Source organism: Temnothorax americanus, unplaced genomic scaffold (assembly GCF_048541705.1).
Source record: "Temnothorax americanus isolate GAGA-0224 unplaced genomic scaffold, ASM4854170v1 Scaffold25, whole genome shotgun sequence".
Taxonomy (NCBI): domain Eukaryota; kingdom Metazoa; phylum Arthropoda; class Insecta; order Hymenoptera; family Formicidae; genus Temnothorax; species Temnothorax americanus.
In genome coordinates this window covers 2,086,465-2,100,792 of record NW_027509391.1, presented here as the reverse complement: position 1 = coordinate 2,100,792, position 14,328 = coordinate 2,086,465, and the positions used below count along the sequence as shown (strand labels likewise).

Sequence of the window (14,328 nt, the reverse complement as noted above, 5' to 3'; positions counted from 1 at the left end):
GATTACCCCTTTGTCTCGATCGTTAACTATTTGAGGCCGCGCCTTCGTCGCATACCGATCGCAATTTCAATCACGCTGCTTTTCGTGTTTAGAATTACGCGGAAATTTATTGAAATTTAATTTATTTTGTAACGCAATATTTTTCTAAACAATAATGTTCTACCTAAGTATAATTTTAACTTTTAATCATAAGTCCGCCACATATTTTTTACGATCACTATTTATAATACGTATCTCGTCTTAATCTGATTTTATCTCTCTCCTTTAATGAGGCGTGAGTAATCACACAGGAAGAAGCACTCGACTTATTTTTGTGTTATTAAAACTTTTTTAAAATACAATTTGCTTCAAATAACGATTAAATATGTAAATGTATATGAATCGAATGAGTTATTAAGCTTTTTTTTGCAATCTCGCGTGTGAAATTCGCATTGAAATGGAACTCTCGCTATATATATAACGCAATTAGTAACTCGACTGTGCTCGCTGTTTAACTTTTTATTACTCCGGTTTAGTGCTTCTCGATTCTGATGTTTGATACAGGCGGCGTGAGAAAACGTTTCCGCGCGAGCGCTTAGTCAGTTTTCCATCGTTTTCCACCGGCGGACTTATCTTTCTACCGACATTTTCCGGTGTTCTTCGCGCGCGGGCTCTCTATCTCTATCTCTATCTCTATCTCTCTTTCGACCATCGTATTAACGCAATATCGACTTTGTGCCGAGCTTTCGATATTTCCACCTTCGCCAGTCAGCAGATATGAGAGATCGGGGTAAAGCGGCAGCGCGAATATACTCGGCAGCCGGCATGTGCATCGTATGCACTGCCACAGTAGCGCGAACGTGAACGCAGGAGTCAATGCACTTGCGGCGCAACATCGGGGAGCGAGGAAACAACGTCGTCTTTATGGCACTCGAGACCCGCGGCAACGAGATCGTCTATCAAGACATTAATTGATTCTCGAAGGACAGAAGTCAGAGATAATTTCATTTTATTAACAAGATGTAGCATATAAATGTAATGTATATACTGGACATAACTTCGCAGAGTTGATTGTGACGATTACTTGAGTTTCGAATGGTTTTATGTAATATTGCAATTTTATATATATTTTAAACTCAAACATGTAATTATTTTATATGTAATAAATGAGGATAAATAATTATATTTATCGCTCGCGAATAAGGAAGCAAGGAAGCATACCGCGGCGCAACGTTTACACGCGAGTGCGCGCGCGGTTTGCAATCCGCGCTTTATGCGCATCGGTGTTGCCTCGACGATTGATACTTGACACTGGATGCACCGGCAATAATGCAAATCAGCGTTCTGTCCTACGACGGATAACGGTGCGATGTAGAAACGCATCAGCGAGCCTGGAAAACTCGAATTAAACTCTCTCGACACGGTCATTTACGTTTTACCACGTCGTGTAATGACAACGTGTAAAGAAACGGTTCGCTGCAGCGGTAGAGGAGGAAACGATCGGGAATTAGGAGCAATGGCGTAATGATAATAAAGCGTCGTTTGATCGTGAAGGACGGCGACGTTAAGAGTCGCCGAGAGTTGCGACTTTGAATATATATAAGCGTTAATCTGATGCTATCTCGAGCATTCGAGTAATTGCGTTAAGGATATCGATTATTTGTATCTCGCGCATAATGTAATGTTTTACTGAAACTTTAGTAATATATATCTAACATTTTAAGAAATACATTTTACATACAGCACGTTTTCGAGACACGTGATAAATATTTCTAAGATAATGCAATAGTTCTCTATATCTAAATCGAGAAGGTTACGAAGGCATGATATATCTGTCAATCAATGGGAATAAGAGTTGAATGAATTATCAAATAATAAATATCTCTATCAACGATAAATACCGGGGACAATTTCATCGGGTGAAACAGAAGTATCGTTAAATATGAGATATCGGATTGCCTGACCGCGTTGTAAACGCGCGCGCAGAGTATCACGTTCGGTTTGGCTTTTAACGTTGATAAGGTCGACGGTAATCTGAACGGTTGCGTTTTTGCTTTTATGTTACATGTCGCTTTGTCTTTTAACTGGTTTCGGTCGGTTTTCGGGAAGGCCCAAGGCTGCGCGGCGGAGAGGCCGAGAAGGATTGCCGGGCCGGAAGAACGGACGGCGCGCGCGAAGGTCGGCGATGAATTATAGTAGGAGCGGAAACCTCGGTCTATTAGTCCATCGGTTACGGAAATTGATTCTTATTACTTAACGTGAACACGCGCGCGTCACGGACGGGACTTACCTCTTCTATCCCCGTGCCGTTAGGTAACTTCTTCGCCGCGATGTCAATTGCGCATTTAACCGTCCGCCTACGCGACGTGCGCGCGGCGCCTCGTTAAAATGTTTTCCCAGAGCCGGCCAATTAATTTTATTGATAATAAATTTTCTGTAAGTTTGTACGCTAATTTGACGAGGTAACGGTCGGTTCGCGACTCGTTTGCGGAGCATCGAGCGTTCTTTGTATTCGAAGAAGGGACGGAGGGCGAAACAGAATGGCATCGACATTCTTTTTCGAGACAAGATATTATAACGGCGAGCGAATAAGATCAGGGGATGAAGCGATTCGTTTAATTGGAAACCTGTGCTCGCCGATTCGATCTCGATTCAGTGTCCGTTTTCACTCGTCTCGATTTACTCCCAACCAACTTTTTATCGCTCGCTGACGAGTGAGCGTTTCCGCAACAATCGGAACTTTTTCCCCGAGGGCGTGAGAGTTTTTTTTTATAACTCTAATCCGATTTTGCTCCGCTATCTCATATATCTTTCCGCGCTAAATATTTTCTACGCAAATTTATCGTTGATAGCGCGTTATATCGTTATCGATATTCGCGCTATCGCGATACTATTTTCGAAATCCGAAGGAAACATTATCGTACTCCGTATCCGGAACGGACGAGTTTTTAATCTCTATTCTTAGTATATTATTATTACATATTGGACTTATACAATTAGTCGAATCGAGAAAATAATTCTCTTAGTGATGTAGGTATTCTTAATTAAGTTAAAGTAGATCGATATTCTGCTTTTTTCGAGCCACTAAATTCCAATTTTATTCTCTCCTGTCCAATATATCTCGTTTATTCGCCATTAAATACATAATGGGGCCAATGAGCTTATTGTTATAGATGTATCGCGTGGCAAAACAGTAGGCATACTGTCTTAACGCTATTTCCGTCACGACTGTCTGCCTAGAAGGCCACGGCGACTTCAACTATAAATACATGTACACGAGCGGCGTGCGTGATCGGTCCCGATGTAATTTCGTCCTTCGTCCTTCCTCGCTTTCGTCGCTGATAGGCGTCTAGCGTCTGAGGGTTGCGCAAGGATGCCGGTACGAGATTGCGAGAGATCGAGCTCGTCAGACGAGAAAGCGAGGGTAGGACGGAGGGTACGACATCCCAAAAGGGCAGGCTCGAGGATGAAAGAAGATTCCGTAGTCGTGTCTGCGCGCGAGCGGGGGATGGGGAAAGTGGGCAGTCGGTGAGGAGAGGGTGGATGGCAGACGTTCAGGGCGCGAGAGGATAAAGTGGATGCCGGGTGGTTAAGGGGGTGGAAAAAGGACGAAGGATGTCGTTGCCATGAGCGGAGTAGATCGTCGCGAACCGACTGGAGGCGGCGATGAAAAAAAAAAGAGCCCTCGCTCGTGATGAAAGAGAAAGAGAGAGAGAGAGAGAGAGAGAGAGAGAGAGAGAGAGAGAGAGAAGGAGGGGAAGGGAGGGGATGTTAAGAGATAGACCAGAAGAATAATCGCGCGACTAAGTGGAGCGATGGATGGCGAACGCTAACCACTTCACGATGAAGAAGTCACTGTCGTGATTATAGTGACCTTAACGTCTTGCGAGTTGCGGTACGATTCCTCGAATCAAGGGATTGAATTGTCAAAGGACGTATCTGTTAGGAAACGAGAAGTCAAGTACTCAAAAAAACTGTTTGGGTTTATTTTCTAAATATATTTACAGTTTCTTTAAATTATCTGGCTGTTATTTCCAATCAAATAGTACTGGCTATCGATTAGTTGAACAGACTTAAGAATTAACTGATATTATTGCTGATTAATAGCAGTAATTGTCCCCACTAAATTATTGTATCGTCGTTGCCGCGTCGCTTAATCATTGATATTCCTTACTATTTTTAATACTATAATTATGACTTTGCGCTTAACTCGTGTTATCCGATCTCTTACTCGCAACCGGCGCGTTTTACCTCGCAGCGATGAACCAGCTCGACCTTGTAACGTGATCGGTGTGTAGTTACAGTCACGGTCGTCCTGTAGAGCTCTCGCACTACTTCGGTAGCAAACGCACGGTGGCGTAATGATGAGTGGGCCGTTTGTCTCTCGTTCTACCCCGGCCCCATGATTACTAACCTTCCGCGGAATATCTTCTGCGCTTTACCTTCGACGTTTTGGAGTGATTTATCGCGCGAGCTGTACGGCAAACTGTATTCCACTTTTCTCTCTCTCTTTCTCGCTGGCGCAGCCGAGCCGAGCCGAGCTGTCCGTAATACCTCCTCGGCGTTCACATCGACGCGACGTCGCAATACATTTTTCCCTCTTTATCTCACTGATCGAGGCTTTGGCGATTTGTATCACGGAGGGCGTTGCGTCGCTAAGCTTTAAATGTGCCGAGAACGATACTTCCACGCGAATCTTTAAGAAATTCTATACTATTAAATACAAACGTATTTTTATATAAGAACTTGTTTCTGTCGGGATAAAATAATTTAGTATATATATGTGTATATAAAAGAAAGGAAACGCGATAATCTCTCGGATCGTGCAGCTGCTTTATACCCATTTCTTGATTTTGAGCACGTACGATGTCGCTTATGTGCGAACACGGGGATCGTTTAACAGGTGATACCGTGCGGAAATTGTGGTTTAGTTTCGCGATACCGATAGAGCGCGGCTCATCTTCCGGGCTTAGTCCGGGTTATGGAGCTGTTTGAAGAGAGAGAGGGAGGGGGGCGAGGAGGGAAGCTCGACGCGTATATCGAGATGCCTCCGAGCGCCGTAACTGTTCAGTGTTGTGCACCATCTTCCATTGGTGGGGTCTCACGAAGCGAGCCATACGCGCGTTCGAGTGGTCAGATCGCTCGCGATGTGATCCCTTCACAAAGCGATCTCGATATCCCGAATTAATTCGCGCTCCGATCACCGCACCATCGCGTTTGCATGATGGCAAATTTCTTCTTAGCCATTTCGGTAAGAATGATTGTGCATTTGCAATAGGCATTATTATGTTTATATCAATCAATTTATTCTTTGCATAAACAACCGATTACATAATTTTTCTTGAAGGACAAGAGATACATGTGCATAAAGAAATAACGCGCACGAATAATAAAGAAAATCGTGATGAATTTATTTAAATATACACACACATTATTATATATTTTTTTAATATAGATGGGAAAGAGAGACGGAGGGAGGGAGATAAAGAATAGTAGTGCCTTGCGACGATCACGTCGGTTTTATGGCTCGTTAGTCGAGCATTAATTGGAAGTGTGTAGCAATCTGGGCGACGAAATGTTTGCGGACCTTAGTGGAAACAAAGTTGTAAATTAATTAGTGATGAGAGAGAGGGAGAGAGGTAGAAAGATCGCGTAGAGCTGTTAAGCCGTTATGGATGTCTCGACGAAGCATCTCCTAACTCAAAACACTCGTACCGAGAGAGTTAACCCAGCCTTGACAGGCCGAGAAATCTGTCAAACTACGGCGGTGTGCGGCTTGTAGACACGTCGTTAGAAGCAAAGTTATAAATTAATTGGAGTGCGTGCACAGCTTCTCCGTGTCCACGATATTCGTGGAAACCGACCGTAAAATGACCACGTCATCCAGTTGGACGAAGACAGTCGAGGGGAAACGGTTATGTGACTCTGCGACTGGATACGAAAATCTTGTAGCCGGTACGAGGATCTTAAAACATTTACATTTTTACTTATGTGTTATAAAACGAGGATTTTACAAGCGTCATGCAAGTGACATGTGAGAGACTGTAATGCGATTTGCGAATGCGCTTGTCGACGCGACAATTTTGTATGCTTGTACAGACACTAATACAGACATCCGATATTGAACAGACGTTTTGTTATCGGAGATAATACGATGCCGGCCGTCAGTACACAGTCCCCAGGCGGTTTGTTCAAGCATCCCTTTTTCCCCTCCCCAGAATTTTTTTCTTTTTCTTCCCTGTCGGCCTGTTTGTAATAGTATTTTGTTGTTCCATCGAGGCGATCCGGTGTTTTTGATCTCTTGATATCTATGCCCGTCGTCACCGTAATTCGTAAATAAATATCGAACTTCTCTCGGAAGTATTTCACTCGACATTTATCGCGACGTCGGTCGTTGGCTGATGTGTCAAATTGGCTATTAAAATAGACTCGCGGTGAACTTCTAATTTCGGCAGCAGCGGTCGTCAAGAGTATTTGTCTCGATATATTCGATAACACGTAACATTTTTTTAATTTACCGCACGCGATGTGGCGTGAAAACTAAACGTCGGTAGGCACGTCAGCAACGCGCCTCGTATTAAAATTACGGATACAGATCGGTGACGAGTGGAGTCGGTGCATGTGTCGAGTCGCACGAATACCATGCAAGCGATTTAGCCCGAATAAGGAAAATAGAGGAAGAGAGCCTCCACTTCTGTGGATTACTCACCGTCATCTTACGATCTGCGATTCTCCGGGGCCAGTCGTCGTCGTAGTCGTGCCGTTTCCGTTGCCGTTGGCCGTTTAATGCGAATTTCACATGCATGGAGCGAGACGACGACGACGACGACGACGACGACGGCGACGGGCAAAACGCGGGAAAGCGATGCCAGGCACGTATCATTTTAGAATGGAAAAGAGCTTGCAGAAAGGTGGAAAGGGGGAAGGAGAAAGAGCACCGCCGCGCAGACGGCAGCCCTTTACGTGCAAAAGCTCTTCTTTTTTGCACACCCCTCTCTGCCCGCCGTTCTCTTCATTACCTCTTGATTTTTTGTCCCGCCCCCAGTCTGTCGACTTCCATCCACTAATCTTTTTTTTTTTTTTTTAACTTTTTTCCTCACCCTTTTCTCGCCGCTTGTACGTTCTCGCGAATACGGCGCGAGAGGACAGGGTTTGAGGGAACGGGCTCGAAACAACGGAACGCGCGAGGGGGCGATTTTAATACCTTACTCCGCGAGCGCGAGACGGCCCGAGGTGGCTTTTATTAATTTGTTTCATGTTTACGTTAATTCGCGCGCAGCCCGCTAATTCGTACCGAGTCCATTTTCATCAGGTTTCGCGCGTTTCTCCGCGTTCGCGACACTATCGGCCAATTACGACTGTTTATGTTAACAAATTCTACCGTTAAACTCCGTAAAATATAGCATCGCGGTGGATACAGAATTCTTCTTTGCCGAGAGATTTTCGAAGCTAGTTGCCGATAAACAGAGAGAATTCTCTTATAAACACAATTTAACTTCTTAATGATATTATCATAATTTAAAGAAGTTGATGTGCTCCGATACTTTTCCCCATGTTGCCTTCTTCTCTCTTCAGAATTAAATAAATAACTTAGCATAAATTTTTCGCGCGCTAGTTTGCTCGATCATATATAATTACATATATCGATCGCGCGATTGAAATAGTCTCTCAATTATTGGTAACGATGATTTTATGATGACGAATAAAATCTTAAATGCGCCTAAACGTTGCTGCATTTCGCGAATTGAATCGAGACGATAAATCATTTGCATAAGTAATTGCATTTGCGCGCGATGAGCATCGAGATCCAAACGTATGTACATACAAGTTTAGAGATACGGGAAATATTTATATATCTCTCGAATATTTTTTATTATCGTCGACAATCTTCTAGACATGCGTGGAGTCACGTTTCGTACGCGGTTCCGCGGAAAGTCGCATTAAAAGCGAGCGGAACGGCGAGGCGTATTACCGGGCGCATAAAGAAGCGAGCGCATAATCTTCAATCTGTGCGCGCAGCGTTCATACTAATGCGTTAACGACCGCTCTCACTGACGGGGAGATTGAGATTTCGGTACTTCGCCGCAGAGCAGCTGTCAGATACTCGGATGAACCGACGGCCGACGACGCGACGGCGCGCGCGCGGTGGAGCTTCGGCAGTCGCGCATTGGTGGGTCAGCGAACGGGTTGGCAAGTGCCGTCGTGCCGTCGCCGCGCGCCGTCTCCGTCGCCGTCGAGCGAGAATATACATGTATATATGTATATATGTATATATATATTTCTCTCGGCGAGCTGGAGAGAGAGAAAGGCCGAGAGGAGGGGAAGAAAGACGCGTACGTGCCGCGGCTCACGTAATCTCAAACGAGACATCTGCCTCGTTGTCGAATTATTGCTGCTTTTTCGTCGCTCAAGACGAATTTACACGCCTCGCGTGTCCGCACCGCCGTTACGGACGAATTACTCGTCGGGAAAGTGAATTGCCTCCGTAATGGTCTCACGAAAGACGGTCAGACAATTTTCGGGTGACAAATTACGCGTAAAGATAGGTAACATGACTGTTATTGATTCTAAGATTATTTCTCCACAGTTGACTATTAATCATATTTAATTATCATATTTAGTACTCGATTTATTTATCTATAATCCAAAGATTCACTAATATCATTATTTATCTAACTCTTTAAGCCGTAATCTTTTAATTCGTCACCAACGCGTCATCCGGTAAATTCTCGTCTTTCCTTCGACCTCGGGTCGTTTTGTATTTAATATTTTTCACCGGCGCGCACACAGACTACAACCACTGTGCGGTACGCGATCTCTTCCATTAAAAACCGCAGAAAATGACATTCCACCCTCCGCGAACGGTTCGCTGACCCTCGCTTTGGCCTTCTTCCCTTTTTCTCTCTCTCCCCCTTTTTTCGTATATACTGGCCATTATACTTATGCGGATGTGTGCGTACCGTGAAAGAGGGAAAGTAGGAATAGGAGAAGCGAGAAAGGTCGTTTAAATCCTTCTTCATTCCCTCCGCGAGTCGTAACCCCAACCGTGTTTTTGCCTCCCCTCGCGATGCCGAATTCCTGCCGCGTGATATCAAAGACAAACACGAACGTTCAGAAGAACGGAACGAGTCTTCAAAATGTTTTACGGTCCTTTTTTTAATTAAATTGTTTTTAATCTTCGGTATTTGTCTTTGCTTTATCTTTTTGAGCTTTTTAAATATCCGACTGTATCAAATAGAACCTTTTCTAATTAGAAATGTTGATATTAATAATTACACAGGAGCATCTGGAGCATCTAAAATTGAAATAATTAACAATTTATAAAGTAAATAGAATAATGAATACAAAATGAAATAGAGATAAAGTTGGCTAAGTTAAATAAAAAAAAGTGTTTTAAACTACCAAGCATCCTTGAGTATTCGCATGTAAAAGCTTCCTGCATCAAGTATTTTTTGTTTGATGACAATTCTGTGTAATACCTTCCATGATTATGCGACGCTGGCGAATAGCTGAGGGTTTGTCGAATTTCTTCGGGAATAAGAAGCTTAAGTAACTCGAATGCAAACGAGTCCAGGTTTTTTTTTTCGAGCTTCTCTCTGCGAGGAGCTACGCTCATTCATGGCGCAACAAAGCATATTGTGTTGCAATGGATCTTTAGCGGTACTTGCAGACATAGTCGGCTGCTTTGTGTCTAAATCGTATTCAAATGATACTCATGCATTCCGATTGTAGCTATCAATAAATCGTAAACGTAGTCGATTTTCATATTTCACATACATATGTGTAACTCTATTAAAAAAAATCTTTAGCTAAATTTTACGAGATTGTGAGATTGCAATTAATAATCTAGCAGATACTTTTATTGCGTTATTAATCATTTATTAATCAAGGTTTTGGATATTATTTTTTTTTTCGCTAAATTGAAACGCGTAGGTGGAACACAAACGTACAAAGAGATAGAAAAAAAAGGAGAGAGAAAACAACCTTTCATAACGTTGCGATGAAACGGCGGCCGCGAAGCGCAATTTTCGCGCGCTGGAACATGTCGCGCGCAACGAATGTGCGTTCGATGGGGCGCGATGTGTCAGTTAAGTGGATCAAAGCTCGATCGGACATCCGCTCTCGATCGGAGCCCGCGACGCTCGCGCGAGAATCGCTTTCATACATTCGCGTCGAGTCGCGAGTTTGCACAGACTCATAAATACCGCACGACCGCGCGTGTGACGGCCGGGTATTTTCGCGTGCAGGTACCGTGACATCGATATTTGCCTGGCACTCGCGATACAGAGAATGCAGGCGGACGGGGGAGAGAGAGAGAGAGAGAGAGAGAGAGAGATCGCTCGTACCAACGTTTGTACGTGAGGAGAGAACCGATTACCTCGCGCAACAGCCATCTTCTTGGCCGTTTCTGATTTTATATTTCTTTGTTTAAAACATTCATGGATGGATTTATGTATCCATGAATACATACGAGACGTTTGTAAAAAAAAAAAAAAAAATCGTTGAAATAAGCACGGTGTTGGGAAATTCTCTGAGAAACTTCAGACAGGCCGATATATTTTCGAATTCCTAAATAAGGTTTTCGCTACGAAAGCTCGTCATTGCGTCGTAATTCCCAATTTCAATTTTCCCATTAATTCCCATCGGTTATATAATTTGTTAATCTATTGTAAAGAAGATTCTTGTGGAATTTCATCCCCCAGTAAGAGTCATTTACTCCACGTGCTTGAGCTTAGTGGTCTCTCGTCGGCAAGCAGAGCAGAGAGTTTATCGATTTCCCCGAGCGCGCACGGTTGTGAGCATTTTCATCGCCGGCCGGTATCATCTTTCGCAATATGGCGTTTACGTTATACGGCGCGCTATAATTACGGGCGTTTTACGACGTTGTCGCCGATACCGGGACGCCACGCCGCCCCGCGCGCGCGTTTTACGAGTCGTACGTGTTGTTTAGTACATATACGCACGGAGTACGCCGCCGGGTGGCACACGTGGAGCACCACTCGACGACGGCGGAGGTTGGCGGGGGTGGTTGACTGGCTGGCTGGAGGCGGAGACGAGATTGAGCGAGGTCAGGGCGGATGAAAAGTCCCTGACCTGGTCACTGGTCACCTACGCTACATCTCTCTCTCTCTCTCTCTCTCTCTCTCTCTCTCTCTCTCTCTCTCTCTCTCTCTTTTTCCCTCTTGCGTTTTACGCTACCGCAAACTTCGTGGGAGAAGTGGCACCTCGGGGCTTAATTAGCGAGACAGGTCAATGTTCTGTCGCGCTTTTGGGATGGAGACTACTGTAGGATAATTCAGGAAAAAAGATCAATGCTTGAAGACATACCTATTTTTGTAGCAATTTTTTATTACTTAAATTGTATAAGGAGAATATTTCTTGTATTAGATATTCGCGCTTTTTTGTTTATTTTAATTATTTTATTGTATGGTTTTTGACGATTATACTCATATTTACTTAACGGCGGTAATCTGCTCGCCGGCGCTATAAGATTGATGTTAACAATCGGTCTTTCAACGATCCCATTGTCCCCTGTCATCGTCGACGCCATTATTCTCGCGTAAGTACGCGCGTCGGGCTGCTCCTTTCCGAAATTCCTGCTCGAGCGCATCGCGCGTCGAGAGCCGCCGCGCCGAGCGCCTTCATTACGAGGACGATCGGCGCGAAAAAGTCTTCCGGCGCTAACAAGCGGACGTGATTTATAGCGGCGCTCATTAATCACGTTAAGTTTCTCCCTCTTTGCGCGCCAGCACCGGCATTCGCCGACCTCCTTATTAAACCGCGATTCGATCTCATTGTCCTTAACGGACAAAGACGAAACGCGCGGTTGCGCGCCAAGCGCGGAACACGGCGAGAACAGCAGCGGTTGTATTATTGCGCACGTACAACAAACGCGATTCATATTAGCGCTACACGCTAAATTACCAGTCGAACACTGGTGTGTCGTAAACTCGGCAGCCGCCTGCCGCCTCGGCGCATTAATTTTTGCTAATTGCCCGTGCAATCAGTGCGCGACTGAGAATGTATGTATATGCAGTGTACACGTATATGCACCTACGTATATAATTATATGTACGTTTATAACGTCGCGTGTATACGTGTATACCTACACGATGTGTTATAAACGATGTGTGTTCGCCGACGGTATCGGCGACTGCGGCTTCGATCGTTGCATCTCGCTGCGTCCCCGTCTCGCCGATCTTTGTTTGATAAATGACTGGAGCGAGGCTGCTTACGGTGAGCGCCACCGTGACATGATTGATTCGTTATGTACGTCGTCACCCTTACATTACCCCTCGACGACCGTCGTGTTCCATTTAGACGCGTACCATCTGAGATGTAACTTGTCACCGCGATTTCTCGGGCGGCGAAATGAATTCCCGGTGAAAGCTTAAGCAGCAATTAGCAGCTTTATGTGGAATTCGTGAAGTTAATTGAGAACTTCCCGCCCGTGGTATTCTAATTAAAAATACGCTAATTGGTAACTCGTTGAGGAATCTTATCGCCGGATGTCTCGCTAGTATATTATCTTGAGATACTAGCGAGATACTCCAAGCGCAGCTGTGTTCGTCGTTTGCAATTATTAACAGCGAATTTTTAATTGACAAATCTAGATTATACGAAAATGCGCTTTCTAGCTTTTCAATACTCACATTAATCTTTCTTAAGTAACGGACTGATTATTTTACCTTTTAGTTTGAAGCGTTCAATGTCAAGTTATTATAGACAATAGTTATCATCATCATTACGTAATGGTATACTTCAAAATAATCTTAATCTAAACTTTCGAGTTGAAGTCGAGTGCTGCTAATTTGCGACGTAGAACGTAATATAGACCTCGTCAAGTAATATTTGTCTACTCTTTTTTGTTTAGGTGAATCCTGATCCACAAATCCAGTCCAAGCTGGGCAACTATTCGCTAGTGAAGCATCTACTCGACCAGCCTAAGCGCTTGATCGGCATCGATGGCATCCCGCCGAGTCCGGCGCCCTCGCCAACGCCCTCCGCCCACAAATCAGGCACGGATAGCTCCGGCAGGAGCTGTTCCCCGTCCTCGGGACAGGAGTTCAAGAAGCCCGGTGGGCTACGGGGCACGAGCGCCGCGTCTTCCTCGTCGAGCGCGAGCCATCAGAAACGAGGCGGCTTCGTCAAACCCGCTGACGGCAAGCCGCCCTACAACGGTCGGGGTGGCTACCCCGGCCAACCAGTCAAGCACGGCGGCGGCAGCAACGATCATCGCAACCACGGTTTGCTTCCAGCTAAGGGCCCGCCGCCGCCGACCCAGCCCTCCTCCGTGGGGAACAACGGCACGCTTCCGATCGGCAATTCCGGCGGAAGTGTCGGCAATCTCGGCGGCAGCGGCGGCAGCCTCGCGAGCCGCACTCAATTCGCCGGCCGACTGAAGCTCATCGAAGTTAACGTGAGTAATCGATCTTTTGCGCACCTCTTTATCCTTCGCGCGTGTCGATCGTCGGTCGGGTGACTCGAATAGTTTTGGATACGGTTTGCATGCGCGATGGCCGTTCGTTTCCCCGAGAGTGGACGATAATAGCTTTTCGGAGGTAACGGAGGTTTGATCGTTTTTGCTTCGAGTGGAGATTGTTTGAACGTGGGGTGTCCCGGAAGTCGCGTGTTTCCCGTAACATATAGATACCGTGGGGACGAAAGAACGGCGATAGCGATCGAGAGGCTTTGATATAACAGTCAACAAGTCAGGAAAATACGATAAAAAAGGCTTCGTATAGAAATAACGAAAAGAGAAAATGATTAAAAGATTAAGGTATAAAATATATAAGGTAAGGATATGAAAAGATTAAGATCGGATAAAGATGTATAGTGAGGGAATAAAAAAAGACTGTTTTACATATTTTTTAAACGTAAATTACAATTATTTTTTCAATTATAAAACGATAGCATATTTAAAGTTTTTCTCTTTATTGATTCTTTCGCTGTCTTGGTTAACTCCACCGCGAAAGAGTGAATTTCTAGACCGACAAGTATGAAAAATGATCGCAAGTACCGACCCGCGAACCATGTGAATGAAGAACGCTTGTACATAATTTCTGGAATATCTCGCATGCACGTTGAAGCTTGAAAGCGTTCCGGTGGTATTGAGAAATAAATAATCGTCCAGCAATTTCTGTAATTGATGCGTTCGACGCTGCAGGAACACAAGCGCCGTGAATGCTACTCTGAGTAGGCAGTTTTGAATCTTTCGTGCTATTTTTAAATTCTTTATTCTGATATCATCAGCTTCTCGTGTCACGTATACGTGATAAAGAATTTGTGAAGGCTTTCGCGGATACGTTATTTTTAAGAGTAATTGATTATTGTAATGAAGACAGCACT

The 14,328-nt window shown here is 44.6% G+C and overlaps 1 protein-coding gene across 5 annotated transcripts in view; it reads left to right on the top strand.

Annotated features, from left to right (window-relative positions):
• Lilli (AF4/FMR2 family member lilliputian) overlaps positions 1 to 14,328 on the top strand; it is a 209,824-nt gene that overhangs the window by 116,135 nt on the left and 79,361 nt on the right. For all 5 annotated transcript variants that reach the window (XM_077408926.1, XM_077408929.1, XM_077408927.1 and 2 more), the window contains one exon: positions 12,854 to 13,399. In XM_077408926.1, the coding sequence (XP_077265052.1) occupies positions 12,854 to 13,399 (546 nt within the window). The remainder of the gene's footprint in view (positions 1 to 12,853; positions 13,400 to 14,328) is intronic.